The sequence below is a fragment of the Urocitellus parryii genome, chromosome 9, assembly GCF_045843805.1.
Source record: "Urocitellus parryii isolate mUroPar1 chromosome 9, mUroPar1.hap1, whole genome shotgun sequence".
In the NCBI taxonomy this organism is placed as follows: Eukaryota; Metazoa; Chordata; class Mammalia; order Rodentia; family Sciuridae; genus Urocitellus; species Urocitellus parryii.
The window spans coordinates 78,936,951-78,962,312 of NC_135539.1; the positions used below are offsets into that span (position 1 = coordinate 78,936,951).

Below are 25,362 nucleotides of genomic sequence, written 5' to 3' on the forward strand. Positions count from 1 at the left end.
ATGGCAAATTGGTGTGGGATAGGCAAGCCAGGCCACTGAGGCTTCTTGAACTTTCTTCTCTGCCCACTGTTCTCATGATCTCTGAGATAATACAAAGGACCCACCTGTTGCAAGCAAGGAACTGAACAATTTGCCTCCAACTCTGTCTCTGTAGAGTCTAAACAGTCAATAATTTCAGCAATTCTGATAAAATATTACTTTGGGCTCAGCTTCATCCTCTTATTTGCTTTCATTTTTCCTTTCTTTCTCTCTGCCATCTTTTCTTGAAATCATCTTCTTACTGTGGTTGAATGGCCAAAGCAGCTCTGAACAAGACCCAGCGTGGCTGGTTTGGAACTAGTTGAAAACGTTCTCATATTGAGTGCCCCCCAAAATGTAGTGTAGTTCTTAGATTGATTTCCAAGTTAAATTTGAGTTTGCATCTATTTGGATGAGTTACAAGCTCTTTTTTCATGATTTTGGCTATTTGGGTTGTCCACATTCTTCTGTGTTTATTTACTAATAAAGAATTATTTAAATTTCATAAGAACAAGGAAATCAAAAATACAAATACAACCACTGTTACCAGGTTGTCACTGCCAAGGAAATAGCTTCTATGCCTCTTTTGGGTACCAGCACATTACTGTCTGGGCATCCAGCCTCCATGATATGCTCTTTTTAAATGATATATTCATCCAAGAACATATCAACATAAATAAAATGGGAATTATCTTTTTTTCTTTAAGTGTGAAATCAGTGAATTTTTAAAAGACAACAAAGAGAAATACAGAGTAGCCTGACATGGTTGGGTGGTGTGACATACATCAAAGCTTCTGAGACCCCTTTTTTACCCTCTCATCCAGGTGACATCTGCCCCATCACAGCCAGGCCATTCTGACTAAATGCTTTGGTCTGTGCTTAGGTGTTTATTTAGAACATGATTTTCACTATTGTAGAAACGCGAATGAGCCTAAACCTTAGTATCTCACCTGCACCCAACCTCCAAACAGTGACTGCATTGGTCTTGATGGGTATTTAAAAACCAATCATGCAAATTTTGAAAGGAAATCATCAGAATGTCTTGCAAAAAAAGGAGAGAGGTCTTGCGTAAAGACAATAATAAAAAGCACACTCAAACAAGCCAATGAAATTTGCTCGAAGCTTCCTCAAGGTCAGTTTGCAGAACTGCTGAGAAGATGAAGCTCATGTATTAGTGGAATGAAGGCCTGCAATTTAGATATGGCTTACTCAGTTTGGGGTTAGAAAAAAGCAGCCAAGCTGAAAAAGAAACCCTTATTGACACAGTCATAAGGTGAATATTAATATTCTTGCAAGACATACTTGAGGACTTCTGCACACTCCCGGCTAATCTATGGCAAACTTCAGGACCAGAAGCCCATTGAAAAGCTGTCAAGATCCAGAATTCCTCAGCAGAAGGTGCCCTGTCACTCAATAGCAGATACCCAAAGGGAGGTTGCCATTGATCTTTCTCATGAACTCAGCGAAAATAAAATGATAAGCATAATAATTAATAAAAATCTGAACCTGAATACTCATCTTTTTAGAAAAAATATGACATAAAACAAATTGAATTTGACACCTTGCTCTACCAAGCTCAGGATATATGCTTTTGTGAACTCTTAAACTCAAGTCTAAATTTTACTTTTCTTCATTAAGAAAAAATAAATCACATCAAAGAGAAAAATCTGGAGAGGATGGATAAATTCTTTGTTCAAGTCAATGGCTTATTTAACGTATATATTTTTCAATCCTGAACTTTCTTTGTTCACAACAAAGATAAACCTGTATGATTTTTTTAAAAGTGTGCAACAAGATCTTGGCAATGAACTTGAAACTTGAGAGATAAGTCCAGAGAACTGATTGCTAGAACCATGAGTTATTAAAGACTCTTGGCCTACGTTCATGTGATGGACATTACACTACTGGTGATAAAATAGATCATCAGCCTTCTTTCTTCATAATACACATTTTCCTGAAATAATAAAACTGGATAGTTGGCATGTCTATCAGAAGATCCTTCAGACATTCATGTTGCATAGCAACTTAATTAATCAGAAGTTTGTTACTTACAAAAATGTTCACCAACTATAACTTGAAAAATTTTACCCAATACCATTCTATTTTTTGCATTTTAGATGCCTCTCTGATGCTACTTATATTCATATCTTTGTGTGAGTTCAGATTTTTAAAATATTATCACACTAAATTGAAGAATCTTATATAAATGTCAGGCCTCTTTTAATTCAGGAGAAATTTCTGAAATTAATGATCAATAGTATTTTGCAAAATAATTCACTGAGGTGATAGCAAATATGTTTTTTTCCAGGTGGTAGGTAATTTGTAATGCTATTTTAACATTCCAACAAATATAGGTAGATGATGGATAAGCAACAAGTTTTTCATTAAAGCTTTGTATAAAATGTGTGATCTTTAAAAGAACTTTTGAGCAGGCTGTTTTGTCCTATTATAACTGATTGAGGAAAATACTTCAATTGTTGATACATTTAATTCATCCAAACATCAACAAGTTTATCAACATAATCCAGGAATACTTTTAGTCATTCAACAAATACATATTGATTACTTATAATGTGTCAAGCACAATCCTACACTGGAAATCAAGAAATGAATGAAATGATCAGAAATCCAAACTGGGTAATGGCATCTCAGTATGGAAGACAAACAAACAAGAAGCAAAATGTAAGTGTATTGTAGAAAAAAAATAAAACAAAAAGAGGCAACTAGGAAATTGGAGCTTAGTTCCAAAGAAAACTTCTAGAATGCAACCTGGCAGCGCAGAAAAGAAAGTATATTAAGGTTCTCTAGAGAAACAGAACTAAAGGGGTAGAGATGGAAGATAGACAATAGATAGATAAATAAATAGATAGATAGAGAAGATACTTTAAGGATTTGGCTCATAAAACTCTAGGGACTGGCAAGGCTAAGATGCACAAGGCAGACCAGCAGGCTGGAATCTCCTTAGGAGTGGGATTTGCAGCATGGAGTCCAGAAGCCATCTGAATGCAGAATTTCTTTTTCCTTAGGAGACCTCAATCTCTGCTCTTAAGACCTTCGACTGATTGGATAAGGCCCACCCACATTGTGGAAGGCAATTTGCTTTACTTGGTGTCTACAGAATTCAATGGTCATCACCTCTAAAATATCTTTACAGCACTCTCTAGACTGGTAGTTTTCTAAGCAACTGGACACCACAGCCTAGCCAGGTTGGCACACACAATTAACCATACAGAGGGAAACACACAAAAGAGAGGTGAATGGCAGAGTGAGAAAACCAGATACACAGGTAATAGGATTTCCAGAAGGAAAGAGAAAGGATGAAGCTGAATCGAGTTTTAGAGAAATCATGGCAAGGAACTTTCCACAACAAATGAAGAACAGGAAACTGCAGATCTAGATGCACTCCTACTCCAAGAGGAAGACTTTAAATCCTCATCTCAGCAGTAACATTTGCCTAAAGAAAACAATCAAGGACAAAAACAAAATCTCAAAAGTAGTCAGAAGTAAAAGGCAGATTACCTTCAAAGGAGCTATATCAGACTGATAGCTGATTCTTGGAAAACCAAAAAAAAAGGGGAAAAAAAGAAATGCCATCTTTAAAAGTGCTAATAGAAAATTAGCCTCAATTTAAAATCTTGCTTCTGATAAGAGTATCCTTCAAAAATAAGGGGGAAAAATAGCATTTCCCAGAAGACAAAAATTGAGAGACTCCAACTCCACCTCCTTGCTACTTGAGCGTAAGAAAAATGACCTTGAATAGATAATGCAGAATTAAAAGCAAGGAAAATCGTTCACATTTTCATTTGGTCTGAAACTTGGCTTATGACTACATCTTGGATACTACAGTGGCAAGAAAAAACCAAATTCAAACCACAAATGACCATATTCTGATGAAGCTCCTTTGTTCCACATCTTTTGAAATAATTACAATCCTTACAGGGACCAAGAATGTTATTATCTGGTTAAAAAAAATTTAAATGCAAACTTATTCTCCTGCCATGAAATTTCACATCTTTTGATGTGGGCCTAGCCACTTCAAACTATGTGGAATGAAAACCAGAGTCCTTTAGCCTTATGAATAAGGTCACAATCCCACTGGCTCTAGTAACACCATACCTGAATATCAGCAGAGCCACAAGTTCTCCTGAGAGGAGAAGATGCCCAGCCTCACCAGCCCAGTGACATTCACTGTCCCACACAGCCTTCATGGAGTGCAGCCAGCATGGTGACTTGTGATACACACCCTTCAATCACATGCCTTTGACCATTCGGTTATCATTAACTAATGGATAAAGGCAGCGAGCAACAGACTGTAAAAGACTGTTTCTTCAAATACCCAGAGACCTTGTCAATGCCCTCTTACCACAGAGAGGACCGACTATCAGCCCCCAGTCCTAACTCTGCAGCACATTTCATATATTTTCCATTGAATACGCTCTATTAAGACAAGACAGTAACTATAAAATTACTGGCAATTATGATGATGTTCGTGTTAATGATAATGAATAAAATTAATTAATACAGGTTAGTACTTGGTTACCCCAAATCCATAAATTTATGATCAGTTTACTAATTCTACTTCCGTTACATGTGTCTGGGCGGGCGGGGTGGGGAGGGTGAGCACCCCCAGGGTATCTGACAGCATACAAAATTCAGGAGGTCTCTTCTATTCCTGCAACTTTATGATTCCACACATGCCTGGAAGCATGCTAGTCCATTCATTTCACAAAATTAAATGTAATGCTACTTTGTATTATAGACTTGCCTCGCTTCATGTAAAAATTACATCCCTGAAATGTCTTGTGTAAATTTAATTTTGGAAAAGTGAATTATATTTTAAATATAGTAGGCTCACTTGCTATTTAAAGACATGCTGTAATGTCTCACTTATATAATGCCTTTTTCAGCTAAAAGTAAATAAGGATTTTTAAAGTAAGGCATCTTTATATAGCTATGTGAGCCATACTAAATTCATTTTCATGGATCAGTTGTGGATTCACTCTCTTTGCTCTTAAATAATGGCCAGAGTAACAGCAGTGGTCCCAGTGACAGCAGTAATAATGTAAGAGCAGCTGGCGGGAAGAGAAGGAAGAGTGGCATGTTGTTAACTGATCCCAGGTCATTCTGCCAGTAAGTCATAGACATGATACTTGACCTTGGTCTATTTGCAGAGCCCAGCCTATTTACATGATTGTGTCACTAAAATGACAGGGCACTCAACCTCATTGGGCTCATCTCCCTCCATTAGTGAACCTGACAGGATCTCTGTGTCCAAGGCTAGTAGAGACCAGCTTATTCTCATGCAGATCTACCATGAAATAAGATATCACTCTAGGAAAAAATCATAAAAGACAACTAAGTTGTGGGACATATTTACAAATCAATGAGTGTCAACACACCTCTAGGTTAGGTATCAGGTTGAGCAAACTTCCTTTAGCACGTTTCCTTTACAGACTATTCTGATAGAGAAACTGATTAGGAGGAGGAGTTATTTCCAAGACTGTTTGGAAGTAATTACTAGAGGAAAACCAGTGCTAGATCCTGTTCCTCCCCTAGGTGACACAGGTTTTCAGGAACACCTTTCTTTCTTCCCCCTTTCTTGCCCTTTCTGCACAAGCATCTAAGTGCAGGATTCTGCCGGATGGAGGCAGCCTCAGCCTTCAGCATTCAGAGAGCAGCATTGCTGTGGCTCTGTTCCTCCCTTGTTCTGCTCAAGAGCGGCCCCAGAACTCTCCTCTGCCCAGGCCACCAACCTCAAGAAGAGGGAGTCTGGCTGGAGGCAGTCTGAGAGATACTTGTTCTCTCCCAGCAAACCTGCCACTCTGCCAGAGAGCAGAGCCCAGAGGGCAAGACTCCTCCTCCAGGAAGAGTTTGCACTTGGTTCATAGACCGAGTTCCAAATTTCAGAGTTAGTACTTGTTCTAGGCTGAATAGTGGCCCCCAGAGATACCCAGTCCTCATCCCTAGGACCCAAAAATTGCCTCATTTGGAAAAAGGGTCCCTGCAGGTGCGATTAAATTAAGGTTCATGAGATGAGATGTGAACTATCTCAGTGGGGTCCTACATGCAGTCTCATATAAGAAAGCGCAGGGAGAGGCCAGGCAAAGGCAGAAGCCAAGATTGGAGTGATGTGGCCATAAGCCAAGGAATGGCTGTAGCCAACAAAAGCTGGAAAAGTCAAGAGGGGTCGCCCCCAAAGCCTCCAGAGAAAGGAGCAGGGTCCTGCTGACACCTGGACTGCAGACTCAAGAGCTTCAGAACTGTGGGAAGGTAAAGCTCTGACGTTTTAAGTCACCACATTGATAGCAATTTGTTTAACAGCAGATAAGGAAGCGGAATACAGTGCTACATAGTTAAAGTATAATTTTCCCTACAGATGGAAACCAAATTAAAATATGCAGTATTGTTCTTGTGATATAAAGCAATTCATTAAAGACAAAATTTACTAAAGGCAAATTTTCCAAGGCTCCTATTTAGTTTTATTTTGATTTGGTTTGATTTCTGGATGTCAGGGAACAAGTGCCCGGAACCTTATTTAGGACCATCTGCAGAGAAGAACAGGAGGCCCAAGCATGGGTGTGTAATGAAGTCCACAGACTTAAGCCAACGCCATTTACCACATGGCGGTGTCTGAGTGTTGGTCTGTCATGGGTTCACGATGAGGACATTCTTTTCTTCTTGGCACACCATTGGCACAGTGTTCAGGTTTTCTGGGCTCAGACCACAAAAGCGCTGCCCTAAAATCTGAACCAGGACTCGGGGTACCAGGTCAGCTGTCACACTCTGACCCATTGCTGTCTTTCACTGGAGGGAGACGGCTGAAGAACCTTCTGAGGGGCTTCATGCTGTGAAGTGAGGACAGGAGATGCTATTATACTTTCTGAGTGCATTAGATTTCCAGGCATGTGCTAATGTGTTGTCTTGAGGAACATGTGGAGCAGGTCTTAGTCAGGTACACCTGGGACTGTCATTTACTATGTCCTTGGGACTCCAGTTTAGTCTTAAATCATTTCATGTCTGATGTCTACTTCAGGAAGTATACCCCAGGAATTTACACTCTTCTTTCCTTTTCAAAGTGCCTAACCATAGAGAGAAAAAAAAATTAAACACATAAATACAAACCAGACTTTCATTTCTAGATTTGAGCAAACAGGTTCTCATCCTGTCCAGTACCATCTAGATATCACATACGATTCAACACTGAGTTAGACAGTCTGGGCCCTAAGTTTCAAAATCCCAATGCTCCTTGGCCTGAAAAGGCTCAATAAATACAGTGTGAGAAAATGGATGAATGAGCTCTTGAAAATGCTCCATGGAGGATCCTGGGTACATGCTGACAGGCACAAATTATGAAACAGCACCCAGAGAGTCAATATAAAATGATAAAATCAATATAGAAACAGTGAGGTCATTCCTATATGTGAAGAAGGTTCCTTTGAAACCAAGAATCTCCTCCAGGATGAAACAAACAAGTAAAATAGGGGCTACCTACTGAATCCTGTTAATATATATCCAGAAGATCAGCTCAGCTGAGGAATTATATATGTTGATGTGATACAAGATCAAGGGAGAAATGGAGAGAATCATCCTGAAACAGGAAAGTAGAAAAGCAAATCAAAGTAGCACAGATTGGCAAGAGGTTTCATGACAGGTAGGAAAAGATAGCCACCCCAGAGCTTTCACACCTGTTTCCAGGAGGACTCATCCCTCTGGAGTAAAGAAGTAGCCTGGTGCTGGTCAATGTTTGGGCAATACAACTACTATCCCTAGCTCCATCACAGTGACCAGGAGATTCGTATCCGTGCAGGGTTTGCCTGCAGAAAGAGAACATCACGTCAGACTGACATGAATGTTCTGTGAGGTAATTGTTTGTTCTGTTGTATGTTGGTAAATTTACATATTAGATTCAAGTGAGTCTGGCACAGTGGCTTCATCTCCTTGGCTATAATCAGCAGCAATCGTTAATTACAGTGATGTCAAAAATTGTACTGCTGGCATGAATATTTAGTAAACATTCCAAGCGCTTTATCTTTATGGTGGATTTATTTTTAAAGGTGGATGGCGAGATTGTCATTCTTCCAGGTTGCTTTGGAAAGTCTTTTGTGTTGTTGTTGTTGCAAACAAAGGACAGAAGGGAGATAATCCTTAAACTAGAGGCTCAAAGTATAAGTAGACAATTAGGTCTCCTACAGAGGTATTAAGGCCATATGTTGAACAAACACATATGAAAACAAAAATGTTTAACAGAAAAGACATCCTAGCCTTTGGTCAATGAGTTCTCCATTCCCCAGAATAATTAGGTGTATCTAAGTGAATGGGGTTATTACCTAATTGTTCCAGAGAATGGAGTAACTGGGAACATTTTTTGATCTGTGTGACTTTGAAAGCACTAAACAAACTAGAGGTGACCTTTAAATCTTCCTCCAGATGGAAATAACAATGCCCATAATACTTGATTCCTTAAAAGTGCTCTTATCTGTCCTGTTTGATCTTCACATCACCTTGTGAAACAAAGTTACCCTGTCAGAAAGCAAAGGAAGAAAAAGAAAAAGGGTCCCAGAGAGAAGATGAGCCTGGACTCAAGTCTCCAGATTCCTGAGGCACAAGCCTTGTCTGCAAGTGGAATCCCAGGGCCCCATCAACCACACCTTCCCTCGCAGCACGTCCTGTGTTCCTTCCTTCCTTCCCTTTTGTCCCCCCCCCCACACAATGTGGAGCAGAGCGCATGCAAAGTTGACATGAGCACCCTCATGGCTGCCTTCCCAGTGCTATCTGGGCCCCCGTGAGGCTGGCAGCCAAAGATGTTGGGAGCAGAGCCCAGTGAGGCTGCAGCTGGGCCCTCTCCAAAGCAGGTGTCTGTGCGCTGAGAGACAGCAACACTTTGACACACAGAGAAGAGGGCAGGAGGCGACGCGCCCTGCCAGGAGCCGGGCATGTCCCATGATGACATCAAGCACTCCAGGGTTTCCTCTGAGGTCAGAGTTTAGCACCTTGGAGAAAACCAAGCTCTGAGCCTCAGTGGTCAGCCCTGACCATTGTAGAGACTAGAGGGATGGGAGGGGAGGGGAGAGGAGAAGGAGGACAAGGAGGCGGCCATGCTGCTGAGCCTGGCTACATAAATCTGGGGCAATGACCGTCTCTCTTGATACCCAGTCATCCCTGACCTCAGCAGCTGCCTCCTCCTGCCAAGGTGGTCCCTGCCCAGTAGGACAGCCCATGGCTGCCAATGGGCCAGATTGTCCCCTCTGCCCAGCTCTCAGGGGTGGGCAGCTGCCACAAAGAATCACTTCTAGGAAAAAGCTGACACAAATAGAATTAGCCTAAACACCCAACACTGGCCATGCATGACCAGAGGAAGGTCATAGGGTGACTTTCAGTCTGAAGTCCAGGCTGTGTAAGTGGCAGACAGAAAACTCAGATGTCAGTGTACTCAGAGACTGGCCTCTGTTCTATTCAAGAAGCCCCTGGCCCTGGGGTGAAGCTGGGGACATAGAAGGATCCTGAGGTCTGTGGCTTTGCAGCTCTGAGTTGATGAGCTCTTCCCCAGAATTTAAATGAAGGCTGTGTCCACAAAGGCACTGTGTGCTGAGCTTCCACTCAGCACGGGAACAGTTCCCACATGGGGAGTCTGCTGCAGGACTTGCACTGTGCTCATCTAGCCAGTGCTTGGCACCTGGACTGCTATCCCAACACCTGGGCTTCTCCACCAACATCAGCAACACATGGCTGGGACTTCTGAGCAGCCATCCCAGTGGCCTAAACTCAGTGTACCTGCCAAAAGCTCTTGGCTTCTCTGCAGGCTCCCATCTCTCCAGGTTGCAGGGTCTGTACCTGAGAGGCTCTGCTGCATCCCTTTCCCTCATTCATCCTGCTGCAAAGTAGGACCCAAGGCACATGGAGACATGGGCAGGGCTAGATCGTCAGGACCGACCTTCATAAGGTGAAAATGGACAAGGGAGCAGAGAGGTCCAGCTGGGCTGAGTTTGGAGAAGGTATCATGGAGATGCTGAAGGGACCCTGGGTGTGGTGAGAGATTCAAGAGGCACTGATAGGAGGCACGTGACCAGGGTTTCTGGGTTACAAACCAAACATCCCAGAATTTTCTTGGAGTGAACAGAGACTAAATTCCTTCTCTACTAATTTTTATGGTTGGACCATGAGACTCAGCAGAGACTGGACCATATGGCACAGCCTCTAGAAATGATGAGGGTCAAATCTATTACGCTCAGGGTTGCCACAAGGAAGTCCAGCACGTGGAAACCATCTGGCCATGGTCATCTGGGGCATCTCGCCTCCAAACTACTGCAGCATGGGGACCTCCCCAAGGTCACAGGTTGGCAAACATAACCTTCAGGAGGCAAGAAGAAAGACAACATATGGGAAGCAAAGCAGCACCACAATATTAGACGGTTGGGATCCTCAGGATGGCGTCCCTGAACGAGGAAAGCCAGGCACATGCTCACCAGACACCTCACCCAGCATCTTCAGGAAGTCCTGATCAGCAGGGGGAGCACTGCAGGGTGGCTGGGCACGAGTTGATACTGGGCTGAGGTTAGGAGCTGAGAAGTGTGGCTGGCCCCAGACTGAAAAGTGAGAGGGCTCTGCTTTCTCCCTCTGCTCTGCTGTAGGAGGCTGGGACCACCAGGTTGGTGGACTCCAATTCAAAGGCACGGTGGACAGTCTGACAAGGGGAAATTCACCTTAAAACAAGGACTTCCCTGGAAAATCTGGATGCTTCTTGGCAGCACCAGGTTCATGGACGCATGACTCACCCCAGGAATCTGAGCTTAGTAGAACCTACATTTGGATCCATATTCTGCTGTGATCTTAAAACTCTTGATAACTTTCAGACAAGGGGCCTCTCATTTTTATTTTTGCAGTGAGGCTTGCAAATTTTGTAGTCAGTGCTATTTCTGCATTGTTTGTTTTCCCATACTCATATATCTCTCTTGTTTATATTAGTGGGTGTTTTTTTTTCATATCAATTAAACTATAAGCCTAAGGATCTGCCTGGTATTATTTACCACCCAGTGTTTTACCTTGAAGAGGGCTGGGCATGCAGTGAGTGCCAAATAAACACACTTTCTTAACTTGTTTATACGTGGTTCTGTTTGTTCATTAATTCACTCAACAAACATTTAGAGAAGGGGAAAAAAACCTGGGCTGAGTTTTAATTATTACAAAACTGCCCATAAAAATCCTTTAAATTGAAAGGTTAAAAACAGAGACCAGAAGTGACTTTTGAGCATGAAACTGTCCTCAGGGCCGTGCTTGATTTCCACCCTCCAGTCTTACAAGTACAATCACCTCAACGTGAACTGCCCTCGTTTTGAAGATGGAAAGCGGAATGACATGTGTGACTCTGCACTAGGGTCACCGCCCAGGATGCGCTCTGGAGGGAGGCCCGTGCAGGGCCGGGATGTTAATGCTTGCTGCTTCCTATCTCTCTCTTGACAGGAGTGAGTTATGCAGAGGCCCGGCAGCCAGGGAAGTCGCCCCACTTCAGTGTGAACTGGGTCGTGGGCAACTCGGACCTGGAGATTATTAATGCCACCACCGGCAGGAGGAGCTGCGGGGGCTCATCCAGGCTCTGCAAGCACGTGTTCTCTGCCCGCTGGGCACGGCTGTATGGTAGGGTAGGTCGCACCTGTCCTCTCTGGGGTAAAGCTGGCTGCAATAGGATGAGGCTGGTGGCCAGGGACTATGACTTGGTCTGTGATGAGGTTGATGTAGGACACAAAACCAGCTCCCGTAGTGTTTCCTCCTCCCCACTGCCCAGGCCACTCAGCATGTCCCCGTAGACTTGAGACTCCACCACCCAAGTGTGGTCCCCAGACTAGCAGCGTGAGAGCTTGGGAGGTCACATAGGAAAGCTTACTGCAGAACACAGTGTGGCCAGGCCCTGCACCTGCTGTACCCAGGGTGTCTTAAGAAAAGCACAAGGAAGCATTTTGAAGTCAATACTATCCTTGGTGTTATTCCTAATATATTCAGATATAAGGAAGCTACGAAAGTGAAATAATTTTCCTCAAAATTTCACAAGTAGTGAATTTCAGGGTCAGGATTTCTCCCCAGCCCTGAAGCCTGCCCATTTCAGAACCTGCTTCCTCCTCTAGAAATAAGGAAATAACTGTATTTCTGGAGTTTTAATGGAGATGTAGGTTTTCATGTGCTTCCAAAGCATAGTAGATTGTAACCAAAGCGGGGGGGGGGGGGGGGGGAGAAAGGAAGGAAGGAAGAAAGAAAGACAGAAAGAATAACCATAAATAAATAAATAAATAAAATGTTTGGCTTAATTTTCTATACTTTGTACTCAGGCAATGAATCCAAATAGAAGTAACCGTGTTAAACAGTGTTGCAGCCAATGTAGCAACCAGTAAAGGAACAGCAGAGAAGCACAGAGACTTAATTGTTGTTGTTGTTGTTGTTGTTGTTGTTGTTGTTTAATTTTGGGGTTTGGGGGGTTTCTTTTCTTTTCTTTTTCTTTTTCTTCTTTTTTTTTTTGCCAATTTAGAGAGCACTGAAAATTGCATATTTATCTCTGAGCTTAGCAGTGGCTTCTGCCTCTGCCATAGCCATTGCACATGGACATGGGTCTGTGGCCAGACATCCTACAGCTCTGACCCAGGGTCTCAGCCCTTGCATCCTGCTGCTGGGGCACTTTCCCATGTCTCACTTCTAGAGAAGCACTGATTTTATCTTACTAAACAAACTAGGCCTCTTCTTTTCCTCATGCTCAAAAAGACATCGGCCAGTGAATGGGCATGCTGATCTACAAACTCTCCCCCAGAAGATGCTGCAGTGTGATTTGGGGCTCCCCATCACCCACCTGCCCTCCCCTCTTCCCCTCAATGGGGGAATTGAAGCCATATTTGACCCCTGCCTTATGTGGGCTCCAAAGCTTTGCCTGTTACAATTTAGAAGGCTGATAGGGAACCCATTATATTTTTTTCATCCTTTGGTCAAATAACAAAATAACTCAAAGCCCTTCCTCTTTCCTGCCTGCCATGATGTTTATTCCCATAGTCATTCATGGCCACTGCCCCATTTTGAGCCCCTAATCCTCCTCCAGAAAGAAAAAACAGTGTTGAGATTTTTGTTTTCTTGTGCTGGGAATTGAACCCAGGGCCTCATTCTTTCCAGGCAAGCAGTCTACCATTGAGCCACAGAGTCTAGATTTTTAATAACAGGCAAATTATATGTTACATGTTTGTTAAATCATTCACACTTCTGATGAAGTTTTCTTCATAACTGAGTTTTCCAGAGAATTCCCTGATAGGAATGGGTCACTAGCACCACAGTTGCTTTTTATAATATTTTGGGTTTTTGTTTTAAAGGAAGAGAGAAAGAAAAAGAAAACACTGAGCCCAAGAGCTGGTGTTGGGCTAAAAACTCCTTTGGTAGAGTCTCCTATTTGTGCTGGTGGTTAATTTCTTTTTTCTCCTTCTGTCCGCAGCTGAGCACATGGACACCAAGCCATGGAGATACGCCATCCATGTACTGTGAGGCCAAGCTGGGGGCTCACACCTACCAGTCTGTTAAACAACAGCTGTTTAAGGCTTTTCAGAAAGCCGGTCTGGGCACCTGGGTGAGGAAACCTCCGGAGCAAGACCAGTTCCTACTAACTCTCTGAGTCACTCTCTGACTCTTTTGCTACTGGACTGGAGTGAGAAACCTGGAGAGGAGGCAGCCACGTGTGGAGCCCTGTGGTGTGTCCATCAGTTCTCAGCATTCATTTTCCCTCAGTGTTCCAGAAATCACACAGGTGTACAATGTGTGGAGGAGCTACTAGGTTTGAATTCGGGACCTGTTGCTTCTCCCCAGGCTGCTAGCCTCCACGGTCCTGTCCATCATACCTGGAGGTTAAAGTGCCCTTGCTTGGCTCCATCGCTTCTTGATGGTATCAAAGGGGAAAAACCTCTAGTTGGGTGTGAGGAGCTTAGATGCAGCCTTGAAAAGTGGTACTAAAGCGTGACTAGTTAGAAACAGCCTCCTACACCATCCCCTAAGCTTCCCTTCCCTTCTATGAGCCTCTATAATGATGTGTTTGGGTCTCGTTAGCACACCTTGATGTGACACTTCAAGATAAGCCAAGAGTAAAGAGAAAAGCCATGGGCACCCCCAGCCCAAAGAAACCAATAGGAATGCTCAATTATTTTCATTATTCATTTAGATCTCTCCACTTCTTTTCAAAAAGGATTTGAGTTGCACAATATCGGAGAACAACTAAAATAAGACCAGAGAAATGAAAACCATTCTTGCCATGCAGAGGAATAGTAACCCTACGCACCAGTGCTCTGCCACTGCGATGCAAGAAATCCATTTCCACAGTCTTACTGAGTGCTGCAAACCAAGCTATGCCTGCTCTGTCAATCACAGCTCTTGGTTTCTTTTGGCAGGTAACAATAGGCATTGAAGTTTGAGTTGTATCATTGTCAGCCACCACCCTACAATTTCCCTACCAGGTAACAAGGAAACTGAGTCTTGGATGAAATCCGAAACAAAGTCCAAAAAAAAAAAAAGTCAAAATAATCTTTAAGCTTGAAAAGCTACAACCTCTCTATTCTTTCAGGTCCTCCAATCACCTTCTTGCATAACAAAAAATATCAACTTATGACAGCTGCCAAAATGCAAGAAGCCAAGTTCTATCACATTTAGGACAGGCATCCAGGTTCACGACTGTACACAGGGCCATTTAGCATCATTTGCTACGAGGAGAGGTGCTGCGTCCATGCGAGGGTGAGGCCCTTCTCGAACATGTCAGTAGTCAACCCATGTTCCTTGAGTTATTATTATCTTACCATGGAGAACTCATTTCTAACATTCATCATGCTAGTTAACAAGTTTCTAATTTCTCCAATTAAAACATTCCTATCTGAAATGCATTGTGCTAAGTAACAAAGCATAGAAGTAGCTACCTCTGGAGTATGAGCTTCCTAGTTAGAATTCCAGCCGCCCACTCCCTAAGAGTGCAAGCATTACATCACACTGTATATACTCTAGCACATAGTACAAATATCATAGCAATGAGGCAAAAATGAAACAAACTGAGTTGTAGCTATTTGATACAAGAAAATAAGAAGTAGAGATATTAGTATGAAAATAGAAACTCTTCGTGGGATTTAATATGAGACCAAATTTATGGCTCAAGTCCTTTTAGAAAAGAAAATGGGGAGTCGGTAGTAGACAACTACTTCAAGATAAAGTTTTGAAAGTTATGAATATGATTTTGCAAATAGATAATTCGTGTTAATCTTTCACACAAAAATTAGAAAATAAAATGAAATCTTTATTCAGTGTACAAGCTGAGATCAAAGGATCAGTTTAAAATTTCTGATCACCTGATGCATCACTAGGATGATACCTAGAGAACCAAAAAGCCCTAAGGGCTGGTTTATGACTTAGACACTGTCTCTCAACCATCTGATATCTGGAGCCTTTTTCCGAAAGTGGAGGCCCCTTTAGTTCCTGGTTGAAATCTGTGAGCCAAACCTCAAATTCCTCATATTCTGAGTTGTTGTTTGAAGAAGGCATACACACATTATATCAACATGCTCCAGACAGTGTTCTTGTACAAGAAGGAGATTAGCATTAACAGCAGGGTCTTCTCCATGACTGGAAAGAGGCAGCATAAGGGCATCCTACAAATGGGCTCATGGTGCCACCTGTATGATCTGAAGCAAAGAATGTGGGAACTCCTGAACTATAGCTATGTAGCCATGATTCATTTTGACCAGGGCACTGCTCTCCAGAAACTACCCAAACTTTACTAAAACACAAGTATCTATGGAGGAAAGCTGGCCAGTGACTCCATTCTCCCCGTCTTAGCATTAGCATAGCCACTTATTAAGTCAACAGGAGACTCCTTGGAAGAAAAGATGGAGGCTCTGCCAAGGTTTACAGCAAGAGAAGAATTTTTTAATAACTTTATTTTATTTGTTCTTTTTTTTTAATGTGCTGAGGATCAAACCCAGTGCCTCACCAGTGCTAGGCAGGCGCTCTACCACTGAGTCACAACCCCAGCCCAAGTCGAATTTTTAATGCACAAAAAGTAAGCTTAGGAATCAGTGTTTTTTGTAAGGAGTTATCTGTGAATGTGAAATGGGGAGGGAAATCTGGGGCAAAGGAGGAAAGAATCCCAGGCCCCATAAGGAGAAAGGAGAAAGAAACTGTTGAGACCACCAAGGTGAGCAACAGGTAGGGAAGCCGGGGCTTAGGAAAAGATGATCTTCAAGGAATGGGAAGAACAGAGGGGAGTTAAGGAGGGAGAGTGGAGAATTGAATCCTTCACGCTCTGAAGCAATCCAAGTTAGGACCGCATACGACGACCAGATTGTGTCACATGTATGCTGCTCCTGACCCACAGAAGCCTGACCCATCTGAGCGGTGGCCAGTCACAGGATCCTGACACAGCATCCGGTGTACCTGGAAGGGGCGGGTCATGTCAGCTCTGAGACCAAAGAGCCAGTGCTAGACACCTAGGGATTTCACTCCTCTGGTGTTTGGAACACCCCATCGCAAATTTTAAGCTAGGGTCAGGCTGCATGGCGACTGCTGAGTGGAGTAGCTCACAGGGTTCTGTAAGGAGAATCAAGCACAAATAGGGGAGGAGTAACTTGGTCACCCTGAGGGGAAAATATATATATAAAACCAAGCAGAACAAAAAGGATAAAGGACAGAGACCCCCAGGCTTCTGTCACTTTGACCCTCTGTCCATCTGATTTGCCTCAAAACTATCATCCCCTTATTTTTTTGTGTGCCTCATGCCACAGAAAAGCTCAAAATCCTTGGTTCTAAAGTTTTCTGTCTGCTGTATTCATACCCATTTAGCACCACTACTAAAGTCCAAATAAAATCAGCATCATCTGTACCTGCCTCAAGACACACGCAAAGCATGCTTTCCTACTGGGGAGAGAAGCAACTAAGGTTTCCTGCCTGGTTCTGAGTCAAAAAGTCAGTGTCTGATCATTTGCAAGCTTTTCACAGGCCTGAGCTCTGGGAAAGGCCGAGTGGCTGTGCACACTCTTCTTGTCCACAAGGTTCACAACAATGTATAATATCAAGTTATTGAATTTAGGATTTCCTTGGTTTTGGTTTTTGTCAACAAAAGGATTTGCAAGCCTATAACTATTGTTTCTTTTTTATTTCTGTGATTCTCTTTAAACCTGTATATATCTTCCATTCCACTACTGATTTTTGTGATGTCTCGTCCTCAGAAACATCAAGCTAAGTTACTTTTCCAACAAACTCTTAGCTCATATTTTTCCACATGATTTCCTTTTCACAGGGAACTATTCTTATCAATAAAGTTGAATGCTTTTTTTTTTTTTTTTGGTTCAGCATTTACCATATCTGGAGAGCCATAAATAGTAAATACATAGTATATCAATGCCCAGAGTAGAATAGTTAGAGTATTTTGATGAGATCCTATTTTTAGATTATAAATTTCAAGATGAACCTATAGTATCTTGTTTTAAAAAAAAAGACAATTTAAACTTAAATATAGTAAACGTTTTTAATTTAGGGAAGCTTATATACTCGTTTTTTAAGAAGCCATTCTAATAAAGTAACATAATTGGCCCAAAGTACAATAAATACCACTTTCTAACAGCAACCAAAGGGAAGGTAGAAAAAGTCTTTCTTTTTATATACTGCCATTTGACAACTCTTACCACTTCTTTTGGCAGAAGTCTCACGTGGCACTCAGCAAAATCTGACATACCTTTTTGCTGGTTTCTCTATTGTCCTTCTCTAATAGAGTCTGCAGAATCCAGACTCTAGTCCAGGACTGGGAAACTCACTGTCCTGCACATTTTGAGTTTTGCAGAGGTTACACAGGAAATGATATAGCACCCTGGGGCAGTTTTATCTGGGACAAATCCACCCCTCTGAGGTCTTGCTGGTATTTGATGCCTGAGGGGCGGGACAGGAGGGCGTGGCGTGGAATGGAGGGAGCAGCCTTGGTGTGGGGGGACTTGTCCGGGTCCTGACGCATCACAGCCCCACTGCGGGACAGTCGGGACAGTCGTTTCTGGGAGCGCTGGGAGGTCAGTGACTCTTGTCGAACTTCTCTCACCAACTTTGAATCAGATAAGATAAAATATGGTGAGGTAAGCAGAAACAAAGAGATGATAGATAAAGGCCACCTGAAGGGACACAGAGAACCAAGGAAGCTTTGTTGCGACAAAGTTTCTCCCACCCCTCAATTCTGGGAAAACAGAGAACAAGGTGACCTTCGCTGCAGCTCTGCCTATTCTCTCCCGCTCCTTCTTTTCCCCTTATTACAGTCTTCCCTACTCATAAATTTCTGCTTCTTTGTTCTGGTTCCCTGGGGTCCCCAAATCCCAGGCACATCTGCCCCGGAGCTGATGCATGCAAGCAGGTTGATGCTCAGGTGAGGATGCTCTCGTAACACCTTGACTACAGGGATTTGCCACCATCTTTTTAGACTCCTGGGAACATGTCCATTCAATCTGTCCTCCCACCAAAAGGGTCTGGGATGACCACATCTCTAGAAATTTAGACCAAACAAAATCATCCTGCAGGGAAAGGTACACTGTACCAAACCCTGGTGAAAGAAAAATCGTATTTCCCAGCTCATCATTTCAAACTCAGATTTGGAGAGATGAAGTAAACTTTCAAAATGAATATAAAATTATCTGGATTCTAGTGCCTCTTTTCACACAGACACTAGATTTCTATCACTCTGCAGTATATGCATCAATTTAAGAAACGTTTTCCCGGCAGTGCCCAATTAATTTTCAGCATTTTTTTAAGCAAAATGAACTTAAGAGTCATTCTTAATTGAAGGTTGTACATACAAAGCATGATTGAATGGCAATATTGTACCAATGGATGTACATTTGTAAGATTTGTAAAAAATCCAAAACCTTAAAATATGAATTTACATATGTTAATTTGCCTCTAAGTTCTGTAAATTGCATTTCAGTGATATCTGATAAGTGAATGTTTCTGTTAAGTGAATAAAAATATCAAGTAAAATTGTTCTTTCCTGGGTTGTTGGGCCTTTTTCATTAAGCAGAGTTCCAGGAGTATCTGAAACCCCAGATTGTATAAATTTAGCTAGAATGCAATAAATGTTGGCCCACTCTAAAGAAAGGCAAATTTTCTCTTAGGGCTTTTTCTTTTTATAACAGCAGACTATGCAGGAATGACAATTACCAGCTCGGATATTACTCTTATGGATTTAATGTAAAATAACTAAATTATCACAGAATTCAGAATGAAAAGATATATCTTTAAGCCTTGAATCAGCATCTCATTAATGGTGTAAAATGAATCGTTTCACACACAACTTTACACCTCAGTTTTCTCCATGTCAAGTGTGGAAAATAAGACTTACCCTACTACTTTACAAGATTGCCAAGGGGAATTGATGCAAATCAACATGTTACAATGTTTTGAAAAGTTAACACACTATGAATATTTAATATGTCCTGATTCTCCACCCAAATTTACCATAACATATGAAGTATAGGTATTACAGATGATTTCCCTGTAAATACTAAGCCAGATGGATAAGAGAAAAAAACTCAAACATCACTTGGGGATGTTGATCTCTATGCTGTATGCACTAAACATTCCATAATTCAGTTGAGCATTTGCCCAATAACACATTTTGCTCCTTTCCAGTGACATAAGTTTGGACACAAGCATATCTACAATGGTAGAGGGTTTGCTGGCTGAAGGAACTTTGATTCTCTTATGTCAATCTAGAAATGTGCAAAATTACAAGATTTACACACAGATCTTGTACACTATAGTATGAGTGATCACAGTTAAGCCTTCTTGTTTGAAAATATTTCTCTCATCTATCAAAGTGTCTGAAATTCTACCACACTTTCCCTTCATTCCAGAGTGAGGATTTCCTCCATTTTTTTAAGTCTGTGGTTATTTCCCATCAATCACAATGATGTTCAGCTCAAGTAAGAACACATGAGGTCTCAGGCAGACGGTAGAGATAAGGGTGTGGGGATCTGACACATTCCCCTTCATCCTCAGAAGGGGGAAGTTGCTCTTTGTTGATTATTAATGTTCTAAAGAGCTTCTTGGTTTCTAAGTCTGAGAGTAAGTTACTCCTAATAGAGGGGATAATTAGGGATCAGGGCTTTAGTAGGAAATAAAGGAGAAATGAAGCTTCTCCAAGGCGAATATCAAGGCATCTGAGTTGTGATCTGCTTCAGAAGTCATCTGGTCTGAATTATCAAGCTTTGAGAATCTGAGTATCTGGTGGCAAGTATTATTTATTAACCAAAGGAGAGAAAAGTCTCCAAACTAATCTTTTAGGGTCTCCCAGAATTGACTCTCAGGGTTGGTACCCAATGCCTGCTGTCACTCACAGAGGACCCCCACCTAAGGGAAAAGCATCCACCATTCTTGGAAATGAGTGGTCTGATGCCTGGTAACCTCTTTCAAATTAATGGTTCTACATATATACCCAAGTCACCCGGCAAGCCGGCAGGTCCCCACCTACCAAGCCTGGAGGACAGCCTCATTTCTTGGGGCATTTTTCTTTCTTGTTGAGAATTTTTTTTAAAGCATGAAATATGAAGTTTATGATATATCGTCTTAGTAAAAGCTTTTATGGAAGTGCGTGTTCCCAAGGAAAGTAACTGGAGTGAACTCTGATTCTTAAAATTTGATAGGTGTGCATGAAGGTTGAAGGACAAAGTGGCCGCAGCCGTGGTTTTAAAGCCTTATGATTGATCACACCCCTGTCCACTGTGGAGCTATTAAATCAGGTTCCCTTAGTCAGGTTTCACTTGATGACAGAAATACACTCTTCTGAGTATTTCCAAAAGCCCCTGCTCTTAAAGGGCCAGATCCCCAAAGAGTCTTTTTAATGACAAAGACGAAGCCAGAACAAGACCAAGGATAATAATGATGGCTACAAATGCTGACTTACTTCCAAAGTAGCCGCATTCAATCCCCTGTAATTCAGAATTGTAAATTACTTGACTGACCCTAAAATTGAGTTCACTAAGAACTTCAGTAGTCAAAGTCCCCCTAATCGTTCAAACTCAGATTTGCTAAAAGGGAATTTTCACTAATGTCCTGCACTCAGCTTTGGGGAAACAAGCTAATAAACTCTTCAAAGACAGGTGATTTGGATCTGTGAGGAAGTGGGCTCAGCAGAAGTCATAAAAATGGGATGCCTTTCAAAAGCAGAAGGTTGCACTTCCAGTCCTGGCTCTATAGTTCAGTAAGGTCTGTGACCTGGGGTAGGTAACAGTACTCTTTCAGGAACTTTGAATATAACATGGAGTAATCAGAGTGATAGTAAAGATTATATTTCTGTTACACTGAAAGATGTCGTACACATATCAGCTGCTTTCCCTCAGATATTGAGCATAGTTGGCGGATGTCTCAGGTGAGTGAGTTGCTTCCAAGGACGTCTCCATTCAAAGGCACTGCAATTGTAATGATGAGAGCAATACAGCTTCCCAACGTTAGAAAGTATTGGGGCATGGAAGAAGGACGTGGATCCATGGAAGGTGATAGGTAGTTCCCAAGAACGAGGTGATGCAATTTTTGTAGGAAAAAAAAATGATCAATCATGTAAAAATATTTTTTAAAGAAGAAGAATATGAAGACTTTGAAAAGATCATTAACAACAATGAGTATGTTTGTGAACATTAAAGGGGAAATGTCATTAGAAGATTAGAAGCAGTCTTCTGACACAGGGAGGTAAGGGGAAACTATTAGCAGGCAATGGAGATGGTGAGCATAGATGGTTGGCTAGGAGACTTAACTAGAAAAGATGAGCTAGAGGCCTCAGCTGAGAAGGAAGACTGTCACATGAAGGGCTCCTGAGCACACAGGGTGCTCAGTGGAAGGCGGGGTGCCCAGGGCATTCTACAGGGACAAACAGCACCCTCAGGTGCAGCACAGAGGGAAAGTCCAGAGCTGACCTCAGCACAGCCATTGCTTTCTGCTGCCACCCTGGAGTCACCTCGCCCTGGGCACAGTGCACATTGTAATGTGAGCCTTCTGAGAGTTTCTGCCAGAAAGCAAACTCCACTTGGGGAGCAGCAATTGGGGACTGCCGGTTTTGTCTTATTTGTTTATTTGTCTGTTTACTGATGTGTGCATAGTACCTAGCATTTAGTTGGTGTTCAGTAAGTAGTTGGATAAGCATTTCTACTGATGGGAGGGGAACAGTGTAGGGTATGAAATCAGGACTTGAGAAAGAGAAGGGGAATCTTCTTCAGGCACCCAGCACAAATGCAAACTCATGTAACTCTAATTGTCTTTTAAATCCAGATAATATGACAGGGGGAAGAGTCCACTGACCCCATTTGTAAACAAACACATTTCAACCTGAAGAGGGTTGTTCTTGAACCTGCCCTGCACATTTCATGTGTTCACTCCCCGCCCCCGCCCCCGCGCATCTCTCTCTCTCTCTCTCTCTCTCTCTCTCACACACACACACACACACACACACACACACACACACACAATCTAATTGCATCTTAAAATTGCATAAACAAATCAAGTCCCTGCTCTGGAAAGTCCTCTCCTTTAAAAAGTACCTGCTCACACCTGTCTCTGCACATTCCATTCCACAAACACAAATAGAGAAGCCTGTTGAACAACATCACTTTTCTCTTAGGCCTCTTAAATTATACTACATGGATGAATGTCCCTTGTAATCAGAGCCCTGAAACTGGCTAATGTGGCCACATCATGCCCCAGCAGTCAACTGACAACCTCCACGGAAGTGAGCATGTCCCCAGAGCCTGCCCATTAGGTCTCAGGTTCTTGGATCATGACCATCAGTTCCCATTTGTGGTGCACATGGGCTCCGTGACATGTGATTAGTGACAGGCCTCCAGAAACCTTGGTAAGGCTCAATCAGAGGTCCCAGACCACGAGCGTCTCCAGGTACTCAGCAGGAATCAACAGAGGGTCAGGTCTCAGTCCTTTCAAAGACCTGCAGGACAAACCAGGAGCCTCTAATCAGTTGGGACATTGTCAAAATGGAGCCATGGGTTTAATGATTGTAGAGTAATTGACTACTTTCTGACTAATGGCAGTTTGAGGTTGGGAATATGATTTCTCTGCTCTCCACATAGTTCATGACACAACAGGCTTCATTATTTTCAGTTTTGGTCACCTGAAGTGACAGAATTAAAAATAAATTTGAAGGTACTCTGCAATATCAAGGACCGATGGTTGGCAGGAAAGAGGGCATCCAGCCACCCAGGAAAGTTCAAACGCACAGAAGCAAAGAACACTTTGTCAGGTGACTGCCTGCCCTGGGTGGCTCCTTCAGCATGAGGCTTTGGTCACCATTACATTTCAAAAGCTGGATGCTCTGTCCCCTTTCCTGGAGGTATTAGACATGGAAAGAAATATGCATTGTCTTTTAGAATATGAAGTATGTCATCCCCAAGGAGCAAACCCCAAGAGTTCCCCACACCTTGTGCTTCATGTCCTAGCAATGCCCACTTGCTAATAGGGTTGAACATTCCCGTGACCTGGCTCATGCTGTTCCTATGCATTGTATTAATCAGGGGTGTCTGGAGAGATAGACCCAGCAGGACGGGTAGATATTATATAAAAGGAGAGAGATTTACTTAAAGAAATGGTCTCACACAATGATGGAGACTTGCTCCATTCAAACTACAGGACAAGGCAGCCAGCTGGAGACCCAGAGAAGAGGTGCAGTTTGAGTCCAATGGTTGTATGCAACAGAAGTCACTTTTCTTTGGGTACTTTGGTCCTTTCAGGCCTTAAACTGACTGAATGAGGCCCACTCACTTCATGGAGGGCAATCTGCTTTACTTAAAGTCTATCATTTAAAATGTCAGCCTCAACCAAAAGCACTTTAAATGAATAATGTGTAACCAAATGTCTGGGCAGTAAGATTGGCACATAAAATTAACTATCACATGTATGAAACACCCTTCCTTCCCTACTGAGCCTTCATGCTCACTGGAAAGTATGATGCACTCTAGTTGCTATCAAGAATGGCCCTAGGAAATATATTACACAGATGGGATTCTACAGTTGGATCACTCTCTGGCAAGCTGGCTTAAAAGGACTCCCTGACTAGTGGCAGGATTATTGATGTTTCCCAGTGCTGCTGTGAATATATGGCCAGATGTGAACTGAACAAAATAATAGGGGAAGAATATGCACTTCTTGGTGCAAAATCTCTGGCACTCAAGCAATACTTTGAAGACTGCTGGATTCAGTGATTATTTCTGGGTACTATTGGTACTTTGAAGAGAGACGATAATGGAGTAGGATAATCAATAATCAATTTAAAGCAAAGTGCAACCATCAGAAAACTTCTTTGGTAGTCATTTCAATAATCATCTCCAGCAGCTAGATAGACAGAGCTGGAACCAGGCACAGAAATTAACTTGCTGAAATTCAAAGGAGGTTAAATTTAATTGAGGCAACACTCCTGTACCCAAATCAGGAAGAGATGAGATCCTAGGACATGAGATGGTGTATCAAAAAGATTCACTTAAGAGCTTTGGGACCTCAGTTTACCCTGAGCCATCAGGGTCTGAAGAAATGGTCTATTTGCTTGAAGATGAGGTGGAAACCTCAAATAATTGTGTGCCTTACAAAACACTCCTACCTCCCAAGGCACTGGATAAATAACCAAGGTTGAAATTTCATACAGAAGAACCCAATAAGGAAGGAAAGGGATCATATGCCGGAGGAACTATAGGACCCAGCAAGTATGTGCCAGCAGGAACTGGGAGTGAATGCCTGGGAATCCTGAGAACCCTGCACAACCAAGTGGAATGTGGAGTTGGATAAAGAAGAGTTTTCCACAAGAGGGCACTCTTCTGTGTTGCAGGCACCTTGTGTGTTATTCAGAATTCTCCAGAGAAATAGCCAATGGGATGTGAGCCAAGAGAGAAATTGACTAACATGATTAGGGAGGCAGTAAGGCCAGAATCTGCAGGGTAGACCAGTAGACTGGAAATCCAGGCAGAACGTTGAATCTGAAGACCATCTGGAGGTAGAATTCCCTGTTCTTAAGGAAATTCAGTCTTTTTTTTTTTTCCCGAAGGTCTTCAGCTAATTAGATGAGACCCATCCACATTATGCAAAATAATCTACTTTACTCAGCCTACTGATTTAAATATTGGTATTACCCTAAGTAGGGAGGAAAAACTCATATAACACCTAGATGGGTGTTTGACCAAAAAATTGAATATCATGGCCCGACCCAGGTAACACATAAAATCAACCACCACACACACTGACAGGGACCACCCAAGAGACTGTTCTAATGAATGGAAGAGTTGTCTTGGAAGATTAGGAAAAGCATTTCCATTAAATGAAGCAAAGATATCA

The 25,362-nt window shown here is 42.4% G+C and overlaps 1 protein-coding gene across 1 annotated transcript in view; it reads left to right on the forward strand.

The window, feature by feature from the left end:
- Adarb2 (adenosine deaminase RNA specific B2 (inactive)) overlaps positions 1-13,524 on the forward strand; it is a 203,715-nt gene extending 190,191 nt beyond the window's left edge. Inside the window, exons 10-11 of the mRNA XM_026412094.2 lie at positions 11,476-11,649; positions 13,475-13,524. Of these exons, the coding sequence (XP_026267879.2) occupies positions 11,476-11,649; positions 13,475-13,524 (224 nt within the window). The remainder of the gene's footprint in view (positions 1-11,475; positions 11,650-13,474) is intronic.
- The last annotated feature ends 11,838 nt before the right edge of the window (positions 13,525-25,362 follow it).